Raw genomic sequence first — 17,874 nt, forward strand, 5'->3', positions numbered from 1 at the left:
GAAGGTTAACTTTAGTGGCTACTATAATGAACATAGGCAGAGGGTTACATTGATTGTCGTGTAGAAAAATAAGCAGTACAGTTAAGTTGGGAAGTTTTGGTTGAGAGAAGAATCTTTGAAGTAAAGAACTACAACTGTTTATGTGTATAGACTGCTTTCAAAGGATTCAGAAACAGATATGTCATGAGATCTTATTTGTGATATGTACTTTTGACGTAGACAAACTAAGGTGTACAAGGGAGCATGGTTTACAGAGGGTTCAAAAGATAGAGGCAGGAGCAGAATCCAAAAGCCAATCTCAGTGTACAGTTAGGCTGATCAATCCTGTATAAAGTCTGTTCTGTATACTCCATCATCAAGTGTCTCGAGCTTACTCAAAGTGAATATGGCCTTTCTCACTGTGCAGCGCTTCCTTGGTACTGCCCCTCTGTGCAACACTCCTTCAGTACTGCCCGACAGTGCAACACTCCTTCAGTACTGCCCCTCGACAGTGCAACACTCCTTCAGTACTGCCCGACAGTGCAACACTCCTTCAGTACTGCCCGACAGTGCAACACTCCTTCAGTACTGCCCGACAGTGCAACACTCCTTCAGTACTGCCCCTCGACAGTGCAACACTCCTTCAGTACTGCCCCTCGACAGTGCAACACTCCTTCAGTACTGCCCCTCGACAGTGCAACACTCCTTCAGTACTGCCCCTCGACAGTGCAACACTCCTTCAGTACTGCCCGACAGTGCAACACTCCTTCAGTACTGCCCGACAGTGCAACACTCCTTCAGTACTGCCCGACAGTGCAACACTCCTTCAGTACTGCCCGACAGTGCAACACTCCTTCAGTACTGCCCGACAGTGCAACACTCCTTCAGTACTGCCCCTCGACAGTGCAACACTCCTTCAGTACTGCCCGACAGTGCAACACTCCTTCAGTACTGCCCCTCGACAGTGCAACACTCCTTCAGTACTGCCCCTCGACAGTGCAACACTCCTTCAGTACTGCCCGACAGTGCAACACTCCTTCAGTACTGCCCCTCGACAGTGCAACACTCCTTCAGTACTGCCTCCATTCTGTGTATTTTTGAAATCTCCAAGCGTATAAAATATATATTGAGGGATGAGAATGATATATCTGTAATATATTAAAAATCTTACATCTGCATGCACTCCCTGGCAACCTTTCCATTATAAATTCCTAAGTCCACTCTTATAATGGAAAACATCTATATAAACTTTTCACATTGCAATTACATTCTCCTACCAATTTCAGCACCGCCTCTAGTGGGGACTGTAATTCTAACATGCTGGTTTACCTTCAAACACTGCTGGTCTTTCTGCTGGCACAGTCTGCCTGGAAATTTGGCAATCATTAAATTTAACTTTAGCCACAATGAAAGTTGAATCGTGCTGATGGTTTCATTCCCACCTCTGATCCCACCATGCCTTAAGCAATTTCTCAATTTTATTCCCTCTTGCACCATGGAGAGTTCATGGTGTTGCATGTTGTTTAACCAATCAATTTCCCAGATGCAATACCATTGTAACCTGTAGTGTGCTCCTGATATCAAGCAACAAAAGCAAAATACTGCAGATGCTGGAAATCTGAAATAAAAACAAGAAATGCTACTGCTGAGTATTTCCAGTATTTCTTGTTTTTATTTCAAGCACCTACAGTTGGGATTCCCTGCACTTTGAACTATTTACGCACATTCACACAGAAACACAACACACATACAACAGATCTGAAAGTTATGTAGTGCTAAAAACCTCAAGCAGATGTCATGTAATTGGGAGCCGAGTTAAAAACTCCAATCAGTGAACATTTGCCAGTCTCCAGGACAACAGGATATTTAGGCAAACAGATGGATTGATTTATACTTACTATATTGCATACCTCACACAGAAGATATTAAATGTGAAATGTTTATTTAAATTTTAACTTTAAAAATTGTACTGTGCCTCAGTGTGGCAGAAGGTATTTTTTTCAATCATACGGTTTGGTTTTGAGTTATAAGCTTATCTTGTGAGTCTTGTTGTGGCACCTACAGACACAAAGCTGGATCAGATTCAATGACAGGCACAATGCTCTGTGTAGAAAATAAGTTCAGGCCACAAGTAGATGCTTTCATATGGCTTAAGTGCCTTGACTAAGCAACCTGTACGCACCAACATATCAGAAGTACACATCTCCATATTGTTAATGAAACAACAGGGGAAGCAGAGAAATTCCTGTAGATCTTCGAGTTACTACTTTCAGACAGAACCATTTCCTTTTATTGTCACAATCTGCTTCTGTTACCAGCTTTCGTATATAGATATCGTATATTGTACCTATCTATAGAATATGCAATGTATAGTAAGTGTGAAGCAACCCATCTGATTGCCTAAACATCTTGTTGTCCTAGAGGCTGGCACATGTTCACTGATTGGAGTTTCGAACTAAACCCCCAATTACATGGCATCTGCTGATTTTCCTTTCATCCATGTCTTGATTATATTAAAAGTCTTACATATGGAACTTGCTCACATGCCTTCTGAAAATCTAACCAACATCCACTGAATTGCCTTCACTGATTTAGTTCAACATTTGATTTGCTGTCCACAGTCCCATTGATAATATTAACCGAGTGGAACTTTATGATATGATAATGCCTTTTCTTACCTCCACCTGTTTAAACCCTGAACCATGCTTTTATCACCTTTAGACTTCATTTTTGCAATGCCTTCCTTTCTGGCCTCTTATCCTCTGCTTTCCACAAACACCATTTTATACGAAATTAGAAGCAGAAGTACGCCATTCAGCCCCTCGAGCCTGATCAGTCATTCAATAAGATCATGGCTGAAACACAGCTGTCTGTATCCTGTCTCACTCCCACATCATCCGTCTCTCCCTCCTCACTGACTCTCCAACCCTCAGTGTGTCAAATTTAAGCTCCTCATTCAAATCCTTCCATGGCCTTTCTCAACGACCCTATGTCCAAAACCCCCTTTAAGTACACATATCCCTTACACCTGTTGATTCTCTGACTCTGACCTTCTGAGTATTGCCCCTTCCCTTTACCTCCCTATAGCAAGAGTAGCTTTCAGTTGCCCACGCCCACGTTGTTAAACCCCTCCACTTCTCTCTCCTTGTTTATAAGCATCAAGAACTATCTTTTCAACCAGGCATTCATTCCCCCAAACTCTCCCTCTGTGTTCTGGTCTATTTCTAAATGTGAGACACTTTGGTATTGTTCTTATGTTAAAGACAATGCAAAATGGAAGTTACTGTTATTAATAGGAGGGAGAATTCTATACAATTCAGATCAGCCATGATCTAATTGAATGCCAGAATAGGTTTGAGGGGCCGAATGGCCCACACCTACTCCTACAATGTGTAGCAAATTGAAAGTAAAAGATGGGATCGTGCATAGCAATGCATTGTATTAGTGTAACAGGGACCATGCATGTAATTATCACATCTGTCTTTAGGGGAAGGTGCAAAGAACAGCTTCACCACAAGGAGCCAGAGAAAATCGAGGGTCTCTGAAATCATTGTTAAGTTTGGAAAAGGCAACAGATCATTGGAGGAAGGAAGGGCTGAAGAAGTTAAGGAGTTTGACAATTTAGAACTCTTAGGAAGCAATGATTTAGAGGTAGGATAAAGGGAGGAGGAAAAGTATGTAGGATGAGCTATTCAGAGCTTGAGAGGAATGAGAAAGGAAAATTCAGAGGAGCAATGATAACCATCTGCTACATTAACAGAGGTTTGCGAAGAGGGCAGCTGCTTTCTGACTGGGAAAGAGCATGTGTTGAAAAATGGATCTACAACAACGGAAAAGAACATTGCAACATGAAAAATAATCCTTGATGATTAAATGTACACAGGATTTTCCTGCAAATTATTGCGAGTGATCACTTGCAAAAACTGAATGTAATTTTTGTGGCAAACCTGGCTATTCATCCAACAGGAAATTGGCTGTCTCCTCTTGTGAAGTTGAGTTCTGTATAAATTGAGAATCTTTAACTCCCTCACATTTCATCAGAAATCTGCTTGGAAATACACCTTTGAAAGGTATCTTTAATCTTAACTCCTTTCTCCTGAGCCTTGACTAGCCGAAGGCAATGCTTTCATACAGCTGCATCCTGCGTAAATCTACACCTACCACTGTTAAGTGTCACACAATAAAGTTAGCTTGAAAAGCCTTTCCATCTTGTGAACACAATTCGTGGTAAAGTACTGAAATTGTGTAAGAAGATTGATCCCTCGGGAAGATAAGTGCTGGGAGGAGGGGGCGTTGGTAATTTCTGATAGACGTATGTTTTGCTCTCTCTCAGATGTGTGCACACGGTCAGAAGGGCAGACTGCGGAGAAGTCATCTGAGGCGACACAATCACGGAAAACAAAGAGCAGCAAGAAGGCCAAGAAACCCAATTCCCAAAAAATAATTGAAACTCGGCGGAAGAATCAAAAGGAAAAGCTCGACAAATCACAAGAGAGCAAAGGTAATACATGTGACCAGCTCCAGCTGGCCACTTTTGATTTGCGCAACTTCTGCATTGCATTGGTCTTTACCCCACCTCAACACTAAAAACACGCAGAGGTGAAATAGTCATATTACATTGCAGCTCATGGAAAGTAAATATCTGGATACTTCACTGGTCGCACTGGAGCGTGCTTTAATCCTGCTGGAGATAAATTATGTAATATTCCCATTAAAATACCAGTAATTTGATATAAACATTCACTGCTTGGAGTAAAGTTGTGGTAAAATGTGGGAGTGAAACAGAAATGTGGGTCCTATGCCAGAAATTGTTGATTGTGCCCCTTTAACTGAATACTTCAAATCGTGCTCTCTTCCATGTTCAGAGCCCAATTGTGCAACTGACTGGAATATTGGAACAGGAGCACGCTATTTAGTTCTTTGAGACCATTCAATGAGATCATGGCTAATCTAAGACCTAACTCCATGTAGGATTTCTAGTTATTATTGAAAGTTACACAGTGCTATATTCACAGTTGCTATATGTCCAGGTAGAATTGTAGAAGTTGGTCCGTTGCAAGTTGTTTTTCTCTATTTCACTTTGCTGTTCTTGCAGCAAGGATCGATTTCAGTTCTATAGGGTGTGTGTATGTGTGTGTGTGGACAATACCCACCCTCATTCCTTAACTCCAGCCTTTTTGTTTGTGAGATAAGTATCATAAGTACACAGACACTTCAATGATATGATCCAAGGTTGAAAGAACAGAATATATTTCAGGTCTTATTTTGTAATTCATGTCTCCCTCCTGGATACCAAACACCAATCCCTAGCTGTGATGACAGACACATGACCTTCTGGACTATCATACAGCAGCCAACAGTTAAAGATGTAGTAAAACTGGGTCTCTAACCTTCCTCCTTCTTAGTAAGCATATCAAGTCTATTTGCAGCCACACTTCCCAAAAAACTGAGCTGAGACCAAGGAGTAGGAGAAAGATGCACTGATTTGTCAAGCTCAATGTTCAGCACGCTTACATCACCAACAAAAATGCTTTTTCATGATTGCATAGAAATATTTCTCATAGCTTATTAATTTATTTCTATATTTGAGTCTGCAAATAACTTAAGCAAAACTTGTAATAAAAAAGCATTTGGTTAGGTTTATCATTGCCTTATGTTCAGGCTTGGCACAACATAATTACCATCATTGGATCATGAACTGCTAAAGTTATCACTTAGAAACATAGAAAAGATACAGCACAGAAAGAGGCCATTCAGACCATTGTGTCTGCATCGGCTGAAAAATACTAGCCCCCCAATCTAATTCAGCACCTGGTCCGTAGCCTTGTAAGTTGTGGTACTTCAGGTGCAGGTCACCTTTTAAATGAGTTGATGGTTTCTGCCTCCACCACCGATCCGGGCAGTGAAATCCAGACATCCATCACCCGCTGGGTGAAAAAGTTTTTCCTCATGTCCCCTCTAATCCTTCTATCAAACAACCTTAAATTTGTGTTCCCTGGTAATTGACCTCTCTGCCAGGAGAAACAGGTCCTTCCTGTCTACTTTATTTAGGTCCCTCATAATTTTGTACACCTCAATTAAGTCACCCCTCAGCCGCCTCTGTCCTAAGGAAAACAACCCTAGCCTATCCAATCTTTCCTCACAGCTGCTACTTTCAAGCCCTGGCAACATTCTTGTAAATCTCCTCTGTAGTCTCTCCAGAGCAATTAGGTCCTTCCTGTAACGTGGCGACCACAGCTGTACTCAATTCTCCAGCTGTTGCCTAACCAGCGATTTATTGCACTTCCTGCATTAAATCCCAGTTTTTGTATTCTATACCTCAGCCAATAAAGAAAAGCATTCCATATGCCTTCTTGACCACTTTATCTACCTGTCCTGCCACCTTCAGGGACCTGTGGACATGCACTCCAAGATCTCTCACTTCCTCTACACCTCTCAATATCCTCCGGTTTAATGTGTATTCCCTTGCTTTGTTTGCCCTCCGCAACTGCATTACCTCACACTTCTCCGCATTGAATTCCATTTGTTACTTTTCCACCCACTCAACCAAACCATTGATATCATTCTGGAGTCTACAGCTATCCTCTTCACTATCAATTACACAGCGAATTTTTGTGTCATCCGCAAATTTCCAAATCATGCCTCCCACATTTAAGTATATTAATATATATATACACATTAATACACACAATGCACATTAATATATACTGCAAACAGCAAGGGACCCAACACTGAGCACTGTGGAACACAGTGGAAACTGCCTTCCATTTGCAAAATCATCGGTCAACCCTTTGTTTCCTTTCACTGAGCCAATTTTGGATCCAACTCACCACATTCTCCCGTATCCCTTGGGCTTTTACTTTTCTTACCAATCTGCCATGTGGGACCTTGTCAAATGCCTTACTAAAATCCATGAAGACAACATCCACTGCACTACCCTCATCAAACCTCCTTGTTAGTTCCTCAAAAAAATTCAATTAAGTTAGTATGACACCACCTTCCCTTAACAAATCCTGCTGACTAGCCCTGATTAATCTGTGCCTTTCTAAGTGACAGTTATCCTATCTCTCAGATTTGATTCTAATAATTTGCCCACCACTAAGGTCAGACTGACCGGCCTACAATTATTTGGTCTATCCCTCGCACCCTTTTTAAACAATGTTTGCAGACCTCTAATCGTCTGGTACCTCACCTGTAGCTAGTGAGGATTTGAATATGATCATCAGAGCATCTGCTATTTCCTCCCTGGCTTCCTTTAATAGCATGGAATACAATCCATCTGGCCCTGGTGATTTATCCACTTTCAATTATGTCAGACCCTCTAGTAAAGGCCTGCTCAGGTCGGGAAAAAGAACCTGACCCGAACCCAACTGATCCACAGCAGACCCAAGTCCGACCTGGCCCGAGTCCCCCCAATTTTGCCCCGAGCCTGACCCGACTCGACTCGAACCGAGCCCGACCATCCCTTTACTTACCTTCTGACTCGGAACCTCCAGGAAGCTGCAGCGCATGCGTGATGATGCCATAGTGACGTCACTCCCTCACTGTGCAGACTCAGTTTCGTCCCGGACTCCCAGCTCAGGTAAGTTTTTTAATTTCAATACTTATCGGCAGAGCAATTATTGTGTGTCTCCGGCCCGACCCAAGCCCAAAAACTGGACCCGACCTGAACCCGACACATGTCGTTGGGTCCCGTTGGGTTTGGGTCGGGTAGCAGGCCTTTACCCTCTAGTACTTCCTCTCTCATTATACTTATCATATCTAATTTTTCGCACTCCTCCTTTAACTACAATGTCTACATCATCCCTCTCCTTTGTGAAGACAGAGACAAAGTACAAATTAAGAACCCTGTTCACATCTTCTGCATCCAACCATAAGTCACCTTGTACGTCTGGACCTTGTACATCTCTGATAGGCTACCAATATTCTGACAAATAAATACTGGACATAAAAACAAAACCTTTTTAAACTTTTAAAAGTTGTAACTTTCCATAAATAGTTAACCCAGTGTTCTCCCCTCAACCAATAGCACCAAGTTAACAGATTAATTCATCATTTATCTCATCTGCTATTTGCCAGGTCTTGACTGCGCACAATTGACTGTCAGGTTTATCCTGATAACGAGAGTCACTGCATTTCAGAGTGGTTATTGTACGCAAAATGTTTTGGGGTGCTTCTCAGAGATGAAAAGGTGCGATATATTTTTTCTTTCATCTGGAGATCAGGGAATATATCTGTGTAGAACTTTCTTATGGAAGATTAAATGGATGGTGAGTATATACTGGAACAGATTCCACAAGGAACATGGAAGGAGATGCACTGGTTGGTCAAACGGCCTTTATCATTTCCTGTATTCTTAAAACCATTTTTATTAATGCTCTTTTAATTTGGATTCCGGGAGCCCATGTTAAATCTAATTTCTGAGACTGATGAATTACTTGTGGCCCCACTTCATTAAATGGCTTCTCTTTAGAAATTAATACCAAAAGGTATTGGAGTAATTTGACAAATGCTGCTGCAAAGCACTGTTCCACATCGTCCAGAAATGCTATCAAAAAATAACGTGCCTTTAATGACCTCATGATATTCCAAATTGCTTTACAGCCAATGAAGTATTTTTGAGGTGTAGTCACTGTTGTAATGTAGGGACAAGTGGCAATAGAACTGTGTGCAGCAAGGTCCCTCAAGCAATGATGAGATAAATGACCAGAAAATTTGTTTCAGTGATGTTGGAAGTGGGATCCATGTTGCCCAGGCACCGAGAGAGCTCCCCTGCTCTTGTTTAAATAGTGCCATGAGATTTTGTGTATTTATCTGTGAGGGCAGACTGGGCCACTGTTTATGGCTTCTTCCAACAGTGCAGCATGCCCTTGGTACATCACTAACCTAGATTATGCACTCAAATCTTTGCAATGAAGCTTGAAACCACAACCTCTGACACAGAGGCAAAGGTGCTACCACTAAGTTGAGGCTGACACCTAAATTGGACCTCAACAATCACACTAAGCAGCACTGCTCCCTCTATGGTAGTCTGTAATTACGGTATTTAACAGGTACAAACTTTTAATTAGCTACCATCTGGCTTCTATGAAAGCCCAACCAATTTATTTTTACAGCTGTGAAAATTCAATATTCATCATCTCATTCATTGCTAAAGACATAATTTGGTTTCAATCCTGCGGCAATCGCTGTGCCAGGAAAATATAATTAATTTGTTGTGTTTTACATATCACAGTTTAATAACTCAAAGACCAGGCATTCTGAGTACTATGCTTGACTTCTCTCAGTCAGCATCGCCACATACAGTCAAAACACTGCAAAGCATATGCGGACCTCGCCAGAGAAGATACTTAAAAGAGCAGTGTATCTCAAAACGGGATAAGCGTGTTGGGAAGGGTCAACTAGCACTTCAGGCAAGGACAGAGCACAAGGCAAAGATTTGGAACCAGGAAAGGTTGTGTTAGGGAATGAAAGAGTAGGTTATAACCTCCCTGTACATGGATGACGTCGCCGTCTTCTGCTCGGATCCGCTGTCCGTGCGCAGACTGATCAGCATCTGCGACCAGTTCGAACTGGCCTCGGGAGCCAAAGTTAACCACGGCAAGAGCGAGGCCATGTTCTTTGGGAACTGGGCTGACCGATCCTTTGTCCCCTTCACCGTCAGGTCAGATTACCTGAAGGTGCTGGGGATATGGTTCGGAAGGGCCGGGGCGTGCACCAAAACCTGGGAGGAGCGAGTAGCCAGGGTACGACAAAAGTTGGGCATGTGGGGGCAGCGATCTCTCTCCATTGTGGGTAAGAACTTGGTCATCAGGTGCAAGGCGCTCACGTTGTTGCTGTACGTGGCGCAGGTCTGGCCCATACCCCATTCCTGCGCTGTGGCAGTCACCCGAGCCATTTTCCGCTTCATCTGGGGATCTAAAATGGACCGGGTCCGGAGGAACACGATGTTCAAATCTCTGGACAAGGGCGGGAAAAATGTACCCAACGTGGCCCTCATCCTGATGACCACCTTCGTGTGCGGCTGCATCAAGTTGTGTGTAGACCTCCAGTACGCAAACTCCAAGTGTCACTACGTGCTGAGGTTCTATCTGTCCCCGGTGTTGCGAAGGATGGGCCTGGTCGCATTGCCGCGGAACGCTCCATGCAGTTGGGCCGTGCCGTACCACCTATCCTTCGTGGAGCAGTTTCTGTGGGAAAACACCTTCGACCACCGGTCCATCAGGCAGTGGTCTGCATGGAATGTCCTCAAGGCTCTACGGGAAAAGGAGACGGTGGATCCTGTCGGATGGTTCCCCGAGCAGACCGTCAAAGTCATTTGGCGGAATGCCTCATCACCAGAACTTTCAAACAAGCACCAAGACGTAGCTTGGCTGGTGGTGAGAAGGGCCCTCCCCGTCAGATCCTTCATGCACACCCGAAGTCTCGCCCCCTCCGCACAGTGCCCCCGCGTTGGCTGTGGTGGGGAAGAGACGGTCGCCCACCTCCTCCTGGAATGTGCCTTTGCAAAGCAGGTGTGGAAAGAGATGCAGTGGTTTTTGTCAAGGTTCATCCCAAGCAGCTCTGTAACACAGGAGTCTGTGCTCTACGGGCTGTTCCCAGGGACGCACACCGAGACAAACATCAACTGCTGCTGGAGGACTATCAATTCGGTGAAAGACGCCCTTTGGTCTGACCGAAACTTGCTGGTCTTCCAGCGCAAAGAGTTGTCCACCACCGAAAGTTGCAGACTGGCACATTCAAAGGTCCAGGACTACGTGCTGAGGGACGCACTAAAGCTTGGGGCAGCCGCAGCAAAGGCTCACTGGGGAAAGACCACAGTGTAAGGTCCTCCCACCAAGCTGAACTGAGGGGCTGGATCCATGGGAAACCCCTCGAACTGTATCGTTAATATTCTCAATTGCTGTAAATGTAAAACTGTAATTGACATGACAATTGTGAAACGGAAGGGTTGGGAAGAAACTCATGACAGTATTGAAGGAAACTGATCTCCCTTGCAATGTTTGTATTTTTTGGTGCTGTTTTGAAACTGTTTGGCAATGTAATTTTTACAGATTTTTATGAATAAAGTATATTTTGGAAATTAAAAAAAATGAAAGAGTAGTGGGTATCTTGGAACACTGGACACCATAGTGGATGAATCTTGAGGAGGGGGAGATTTCCTGTATTCGTTAAATGTAACAAAATTGCAAAAATATTTACAAGAACCAATCAATTTTATTATATTGAATGGAGCCAAGGAAATTGCTTCTGTTTCCATCATGTGCAGGAGGAAGAGTATGTACCTGGAATTAGTACGGGCTCTGTTGGTAAAGATCTTGTACTGGAGAACAGCACAGGATGACAGGCCCAGCAATACAGTGTTTTTGTGTCCTTGCCAATGGAGCTAAGGTTCTCACCAGAGGCAGCAATCAACAGTAGTTCAATACAGGTTCCTCTTCCATACCTCAATAGTCAGCTCCAGAAAAGCTTTAAGAAAAACCTGTCAGCAAGGGGCTTCCTCCTTTAAGGCAAGGAGGTTAATGATGGTTAATTTCTTGCTAGACAAACTGCAAGTGGGGCAGATCATTTCTATTGAGCAGAAGCCACTGTCTGTGTCTGAGATGGGTATCTATGACACATGCTACATCTGCAATCACACCTGTGCTGTGCAAGTACTGTACCAAACTCTCCATACTTTCAGTATCAGTCTTACAGCTGAGCAAGATGGATGAAAACTGTTGGAAGCATCGTCAAAAAGCAGGGAATGACAGGGTCTAATTCTTGCCTTTTATTTCTACTTTTTGCAAAGTTATGAAAGCAGCTTTCTTTCCACATGATGAGCTGAACAAAAGTTGTTGTTGTTCATTGCATAATCTTTTAAAACTAAGTTTAATAAGAATTGCAGCCAGAAAATCCTGAACAAAGTGACTAGAATTTCTCCGGGACACCCGATGAATGCCTTCCTGAAGTTGTACAACTTTGATCCGACTTAAGGAATACAGCAAGGAATTAAAGAACCACAATATTAGCATTTGAACATCTTAACTTTAAAGGCTTTGCTACATTAATTACACAGACAATGGTAAGAAACTCAAAGCCTTAATAGTGATTTCTGCTCATCCAGTACTGGATCTCAGACAAGCAGTCTGATAATATAGAGAACAATTTAGCAAACATGATATTCCTATATAAAGTGATACTTAATTTGGAGAGTACTGCAGACAGCAGCTGCAGCACAAGTTGATGGCCTATAAGAATGTTAACAGTATCCAGCTAATCACCTAGTGGGTAAGTGCATTGGGTGAATCGATACTGAGCCATTGAAACCAGCAGACTCCATGGTTTGACCCTTAATCTGTGTTGAGTTGATTGATTTTAGCCAAGAAATCACAATTGGCCTCAATATCTTTGAACATGGTTAAAGCACAGGTTAAAACACTTCCCTGAAATTCAAGATCACATGGTACTATTTGAAGAAGAGCCGTGGAGATCTCTTGGTGTCCTCGGACTCGGTGGGCCGAAGGGCCTGTTTCGGTGCTGTATCTCTCTATGACTCTATGACTAAAAAGCAGATTATCTGGCTATGTCATAGCTGGTTGTGGGAGCTTGCTGAAGATCTTTCTGCTTGAAGATTACACCTTAAAAGCTACTTCCATCACAGTATGTTGATTATACTGCCACCATCTTGTCCTAGGCCTCTATCCTTCTAAAAAAAAAAGATAGGACAGTGTTCGAGGATTTTATTCTGAGTTAACTCATTTCCCACTCAATATACCATTAGAGGATTTTCACTCACAATCTTTACTCCAGGGAAAATACTAGTCTGATATTATCACTAGAGAGGGGAGTGCGGCAAGTGTTGCCGATACCCAGGAACATCAGAAGCAGATAGCAGGTATGAGACCAGAAGGGTTTCAGATTTGGTTGATGGATCTCAAGTAAGATGGCAGATAGGGATCTATGATTGACCTTACAATCGTAGGCTGTGGAGGGAGGAAAAAGAAAAATCAGCCAGGTGTGGAAGTCAGCATAAAAACGGGATTGTCTTAACTGTGATGCAGTTGAATAGCCTGTCAACACTCTCTGAGCACACATATGAAGATTGACCACTTGGATGCGAAACTAGTGGGCTGCTGGGACTGCGTGACTGTACACTAGCAACAGTTAAGCATCCTCAGGAGGGGAACTGAGGAAACTGCAAAAATAATCAAGTGTTATGGTTTGAAAAGGAGAAATTAGTTTCATAACTGCATGAGAATCTGGCAGCATAACTATTCTCCGACCCCTCTTCACCTCATAAATAAATTTGATAAAGAAGAAAAGCAAATCTCCAGCATCTTGTGGTAAGCAAACAGCTCAAGCCACAATTTTATAAATACATCTTGTGAATTAATCCCACAAGTTTATAATTTATTAAATATGTGGAGAGTTTGCTATTGGGATGTGGTGAACCTTCTGAATGAGTCATCACATTTTAAACTGTAGGGCTTGGAATCAGGCATGTTATTAACGTAACCATCAGTAGATTGGAGAGTCAATGCCATCCAAAAAGTAATTAGACCAAACGCTGCGCGAACAAGCCTGCAAAGCTTAGTGGCAGGACCTCCACATAGATTCGCAGAGAGGCACTGGAGAAACCAACCTGGTACATTTTCTTACCAATTCCAACTGTATCACAATATTGAAGTTTGCTTCCACAACAAAGGTCAGTCTGAGGTGCAGACTACCCTCTCACTCATTCATGTCGCTGTTCTATTTCCTTCCCCCACCAAGTTGGGAGAGAATGAATTAGATTGTGAAATCACCTTACAAAGATAGCGCAAGTTTCAGTTAGTTCCTGATTATACACCCAAAAATTGAATGAAAATTAAAGGATTTTTGTCAATTAGTTTATCAGCATTTTTAAACTTTGGGTATAGTAGAGAGAGTAAACTTTGCTTTCGATTGATTGTTTCTCAAGGTACACATTTTGGTCAAGGAGCTTGAAACACAATGGATATGCATTGGAGTTTTGACTGCATTTGGTTAATGTCAGCTGTTCAAATGGGCAAGCTTTTTATTTTGAAGCTTCTGAACCACAGGGGTTCAATAAACATCGTTTATCTTTGATACTGTGAAATAGAAGCTGATCCATGTAACTAAAAGTACTTTAGCTTGTTCCTAACTTTTGTTTCAACATGTTTTCAAAGGATCTTAAAATATGTCAAAGAAGTAAGCCAGCCTTGGATGGTGAAGGTAATTGACAGCAATGACTGAGGTCTATAAGCAGGGACAAGGTCAATGATTGCCTCTAGCACTTTTATCGACATCTCTGTGGCTAGTAGCCTGAATTGGGGTTTAATTGAGTTGCTTGAACTTTTTTGTCAGTTAGCAGACAGTCTGGACTAGTCTGATTCCACGGTAGCCTTTGCCATTCATGAAGTTAGCAATCATTTTCAGCTATTTAGTTATGTTAAAAGATAGCTGGGGGATGTGCCTTTAGACCTAATAAATCAAAAAGAGTAGGAAAGCTTGTAAAGTTCTGTGAACACACTGCATTGCATTGAGCACTGTCCATTTACCTATCCTCTGTTAATTAAATCGTTTTCTGGTTTTTGGCCTGGGGCTCAATCTGATGGACTTTATAATTAATCCATTTACTGGTGATGAGGACAATCATGTGGTGTCACAGGATACAGTCCAGTAAACTGGTGTACAGTGACAAGAGTTCTATGATTAATCCCTGAGTCTCACTATTGGTTAACTAGATATTGGGCAAGTAAAAGCATGGAATTCATGCCAAACCTAACCAACACCTTGTTGTACATGTAACCAGAAGTGGGAATGTTTCTGTTTGGCTGCATCAAATACATTTTCTTCCAAAAGAAAGTTTCTTGTCCCCTCTCCACCATGGCCTTCCATCGTCTCCTGAAGACACAGGGCAGAGTTGCCAGGGGAGGGAGATTCCCAAATTCCTGTTATACACCATTTCTTTGGGTGTTCCTCTGATTTTCTGCTGAAGTTAGAGGGCGATCAGAAGCACCTGTGGAAATTCTACTCTGCTGTCTTTTGCTGACATACTGTTTCAGAAGCAACAGTTATCCTCTTGCATTTATCCACGTGTTCATTTGTTATATTGAAATGTCGGGAGAGTAGTAACCTGCAGGAGGCACAACAGCCTGTTCTCACTTTGCTCTAGCCACTGGATCATGATCACTAACGGAAACCCCAATTTTGCCACGCCCTAGTGTACGAGCATTTAGGCCAATTGTAGTGCATCTGGTTCCATCCAATGGAGATTAACTAACTCAGCACAGATAGAACATGTGACCTTTTTGGGGGAGTCTGAATAGTTTAGTCCCAAACTGGATAAAACTATAAGGTGGTTAATTTCCTCAATCAGAGGCTGGCAAAACTTTTCATTTATATAAAGCCCCAGTTGCATTATTGCTCTGCTACAAAGTTTACTGGGTTCAATTTGGCATGGTTTGCTGACTAAATGAAAGATAACAATGCCTACAGTTAGCATTTGGCAATGCTATTACTAAGCAACGTATTCTTGCCTGGAACCCAAGCAACTATTTCAAGGATGTGAAAGCCAATTTCACATTAAGTTGCACATCCCTAAAATACTCGCAGTAGAGTGATGATATTTAAGCCTCAGCAAAATGCAATACTCTAATGTGTAAGTCAATCAAACAATTGAGATATTGCTGAGATATTGTCTGTGGAGTGTTAGGGTTTGCTGAAATATTGCACAGTGTCTGCTAAATAGTACCATCAACCATAATGCTCCATAGTATATTGCCTGCTTGATACAGCTGCATTGTACACAGCTACCAACAATTTGCATTAATATAGCACCTTTAATATTGTAAAACAGCCCAAGGTGCTTCACAGGACATTATCAGACAAAATTTGGACACTGAGCCAAAGAAGGAGATATTAGGACAGGTGACCAAAAGCTTGGTCAAAGAAGTCTATTCAAAGGAACGTCCTAAAGGAAGAGAGTGGTATCAGCCTAATTACAGGGTAAAAGAATCGGGAAAATTCCTCTCCCACCTCCACAAGTAATTAAACTAATCCAGATCACCCTGCCCCTTATTAACATTACAATAGCAATTGTCTAAAATTACACAAAATAATGGGGAAAATACACCTAAAAGACACAGCTGCTAACCAACAATAAAAAAAATCAACAAATTGTAAATATTCTGTAAAATACAACCTCTTACAAGTGCAAAACCCTTTGAAAGAGTAATACAAGTGAGTACGGAACAAGAAACAAAGGCATTCATGCTATTGAAACTATTCCTCATTACCCTCTATGTAGAACCTTACTGTTGCTGACTCTCGCCAACTCATTTGGAGTGAGTCTTTGGCTTAGTGGAAGCATTGTCATTTGTGCGTCAGAAGGTGCAAGGTTGACACTCCTTACCAGGCAATCCTAACTAATGGGATTGGAGCTATGGCTCTGAATTCTGGGTCAACATCCAGTGGAATACTTGTGCCGATGGGTGTGAGTGCCCCTCCACCCTCATGTGTGGGGTGGTGGGAGTCCATAAAACTCTCTTGCCATATCGGATGGTGACAATGGTTGTGGTCTGTCAGATGTTCATCAGTCAGTGAATCTGTCCACTCAAAAGAAGAGTGTGTAGATATAAAAATAACCAACTTATTTAAACTCTTGAAAGGGTGGAATAAAAACATTGTCAGATTTCTCCCTGAGGTAATCTTGAAACTTCAGGACTAATGTTCCAATTTCCATTATTGAAGACTGTCCAGCTGCGTCCAACAGCTGACATGTTTGTGAAACTGACCACTAACTTTGCTCATCCACATGACCTTCAATTGTGCCCCTAATTAAATATTCATGCAACTCTGCTAAAATAGAATCAACCACATGTTACTGGAAGTTTACCCTTCTCTAAATCTAACAATACAAGTCAATATTTCATTCATGCCATCTAGTGCTGTGATCACAGTTAAGGTTAAACACATTGCTGCTATTTAAGCAGTGCAAAATACAAACACCAATGCACAATACAGAGATGTGATTACAAAGTTCTTACCTTGGCATCCTGAGATGAATATTTAATTGTGGAGCTTCGTTTTCACTGTAGAATCACTCTCAGGCTATTTAGCTTGTTGTGGTATGTTGCGAGTGCGTCTCATGCACTAAATCTTGGACAGTTTTAGGATGACCTAATCACAGGGTAAGAATTTCTCTGGTTGCTGTGATGTTGTTAAATCACTTGTGAAGATTTCCTTTCTTGGGTACTGCTAGCACGTTCCTGAAGTATTTACTTCCACTTTCACTAGAATAAACAGTAGGACAGGCTGAAAATGCCACTTACAAGTGTCAACATGGGGAGTGAAATTTATATGACAGTCGCATTGTCAACCATTTAAATTAATGAAGGTTTGCTTATACATTAACATCTTAAACCAAAATGAGTCAGTCTCACTTCCAAGTAAGTGCTTTACATTAAAACCTTAAAGCATATACACACCCAAGTTTGACAAACATTGATATATAAAGCAGAAGTTAAAGCCTTTTTATAAAGACAAAGCTAAATAAATACAAGTTGTTTCCTTATATTGGAAATGCACTGTAAAGCTGTAGAAAAACACGTCTTCATAAAATGAAATGTAATTAATTTGCAATGATAAGAAATTAACAGGAACCATGAACTATCGAAGTGTCACTTAGGAGGACAGGAAGACATTTTATCTTGTGTAGGAATCAAAATGGATCAACAGAATATACTTCAGCATGGGATATGGCTTTGGTGGCTCGATGTATACTCAGAGGAAAAAAACACAGTGAGCTAACACATCAAGATTCCTTATCTTCAGAGGGAGTGCTGCCACACTGAAACACATAGATGCATGTACAAATTGGCTAGCAGTGAATTGCTCTATTTTACTTGA

At 41.9% G+C, this 17,874-nt stretch overlaps 1 protein-coding gene across 1 annotated transcript in view; it reads left to right on the forward strand.

The window, feature by feature from the left end:
* The window catches only part of LOC137357200 (dickkopf-related protein 4-like), a 31,462-nt gene that overhangs the window by 8,946 nt on the left and 4,642 nt on the right, over window positions 1-17,874 (forward strand). Inside the window, exon 3 of the mRNA XM_068023355.1 lies at window positions 4,313-4,480. Coding sequence (XP_067879456.1) covers window positions 4,313-4,480 — 168 coding nt within the window. The remainder of the gene's footprint in view (window positions 1-4,312; window positions 4,481-17,874) is intronic.

The sequence above is a fragment of the Heterodontus francisci genome, chromosome 47 (genome assembly GCF_036365525.1).
Source record: "Heterodontus francisci isolate sHetFra1 chromosome 47, sHetFra1.hap1, whole genome shotgun sequence".
Taxonomy (NCBI): domain Eukaryota; kingdom Metazoa; phylum Chordata; class Chondrichthyes; order Heterodontiformes; family Heterodontidae; genus Heterodontus; species Heterodontus francisci.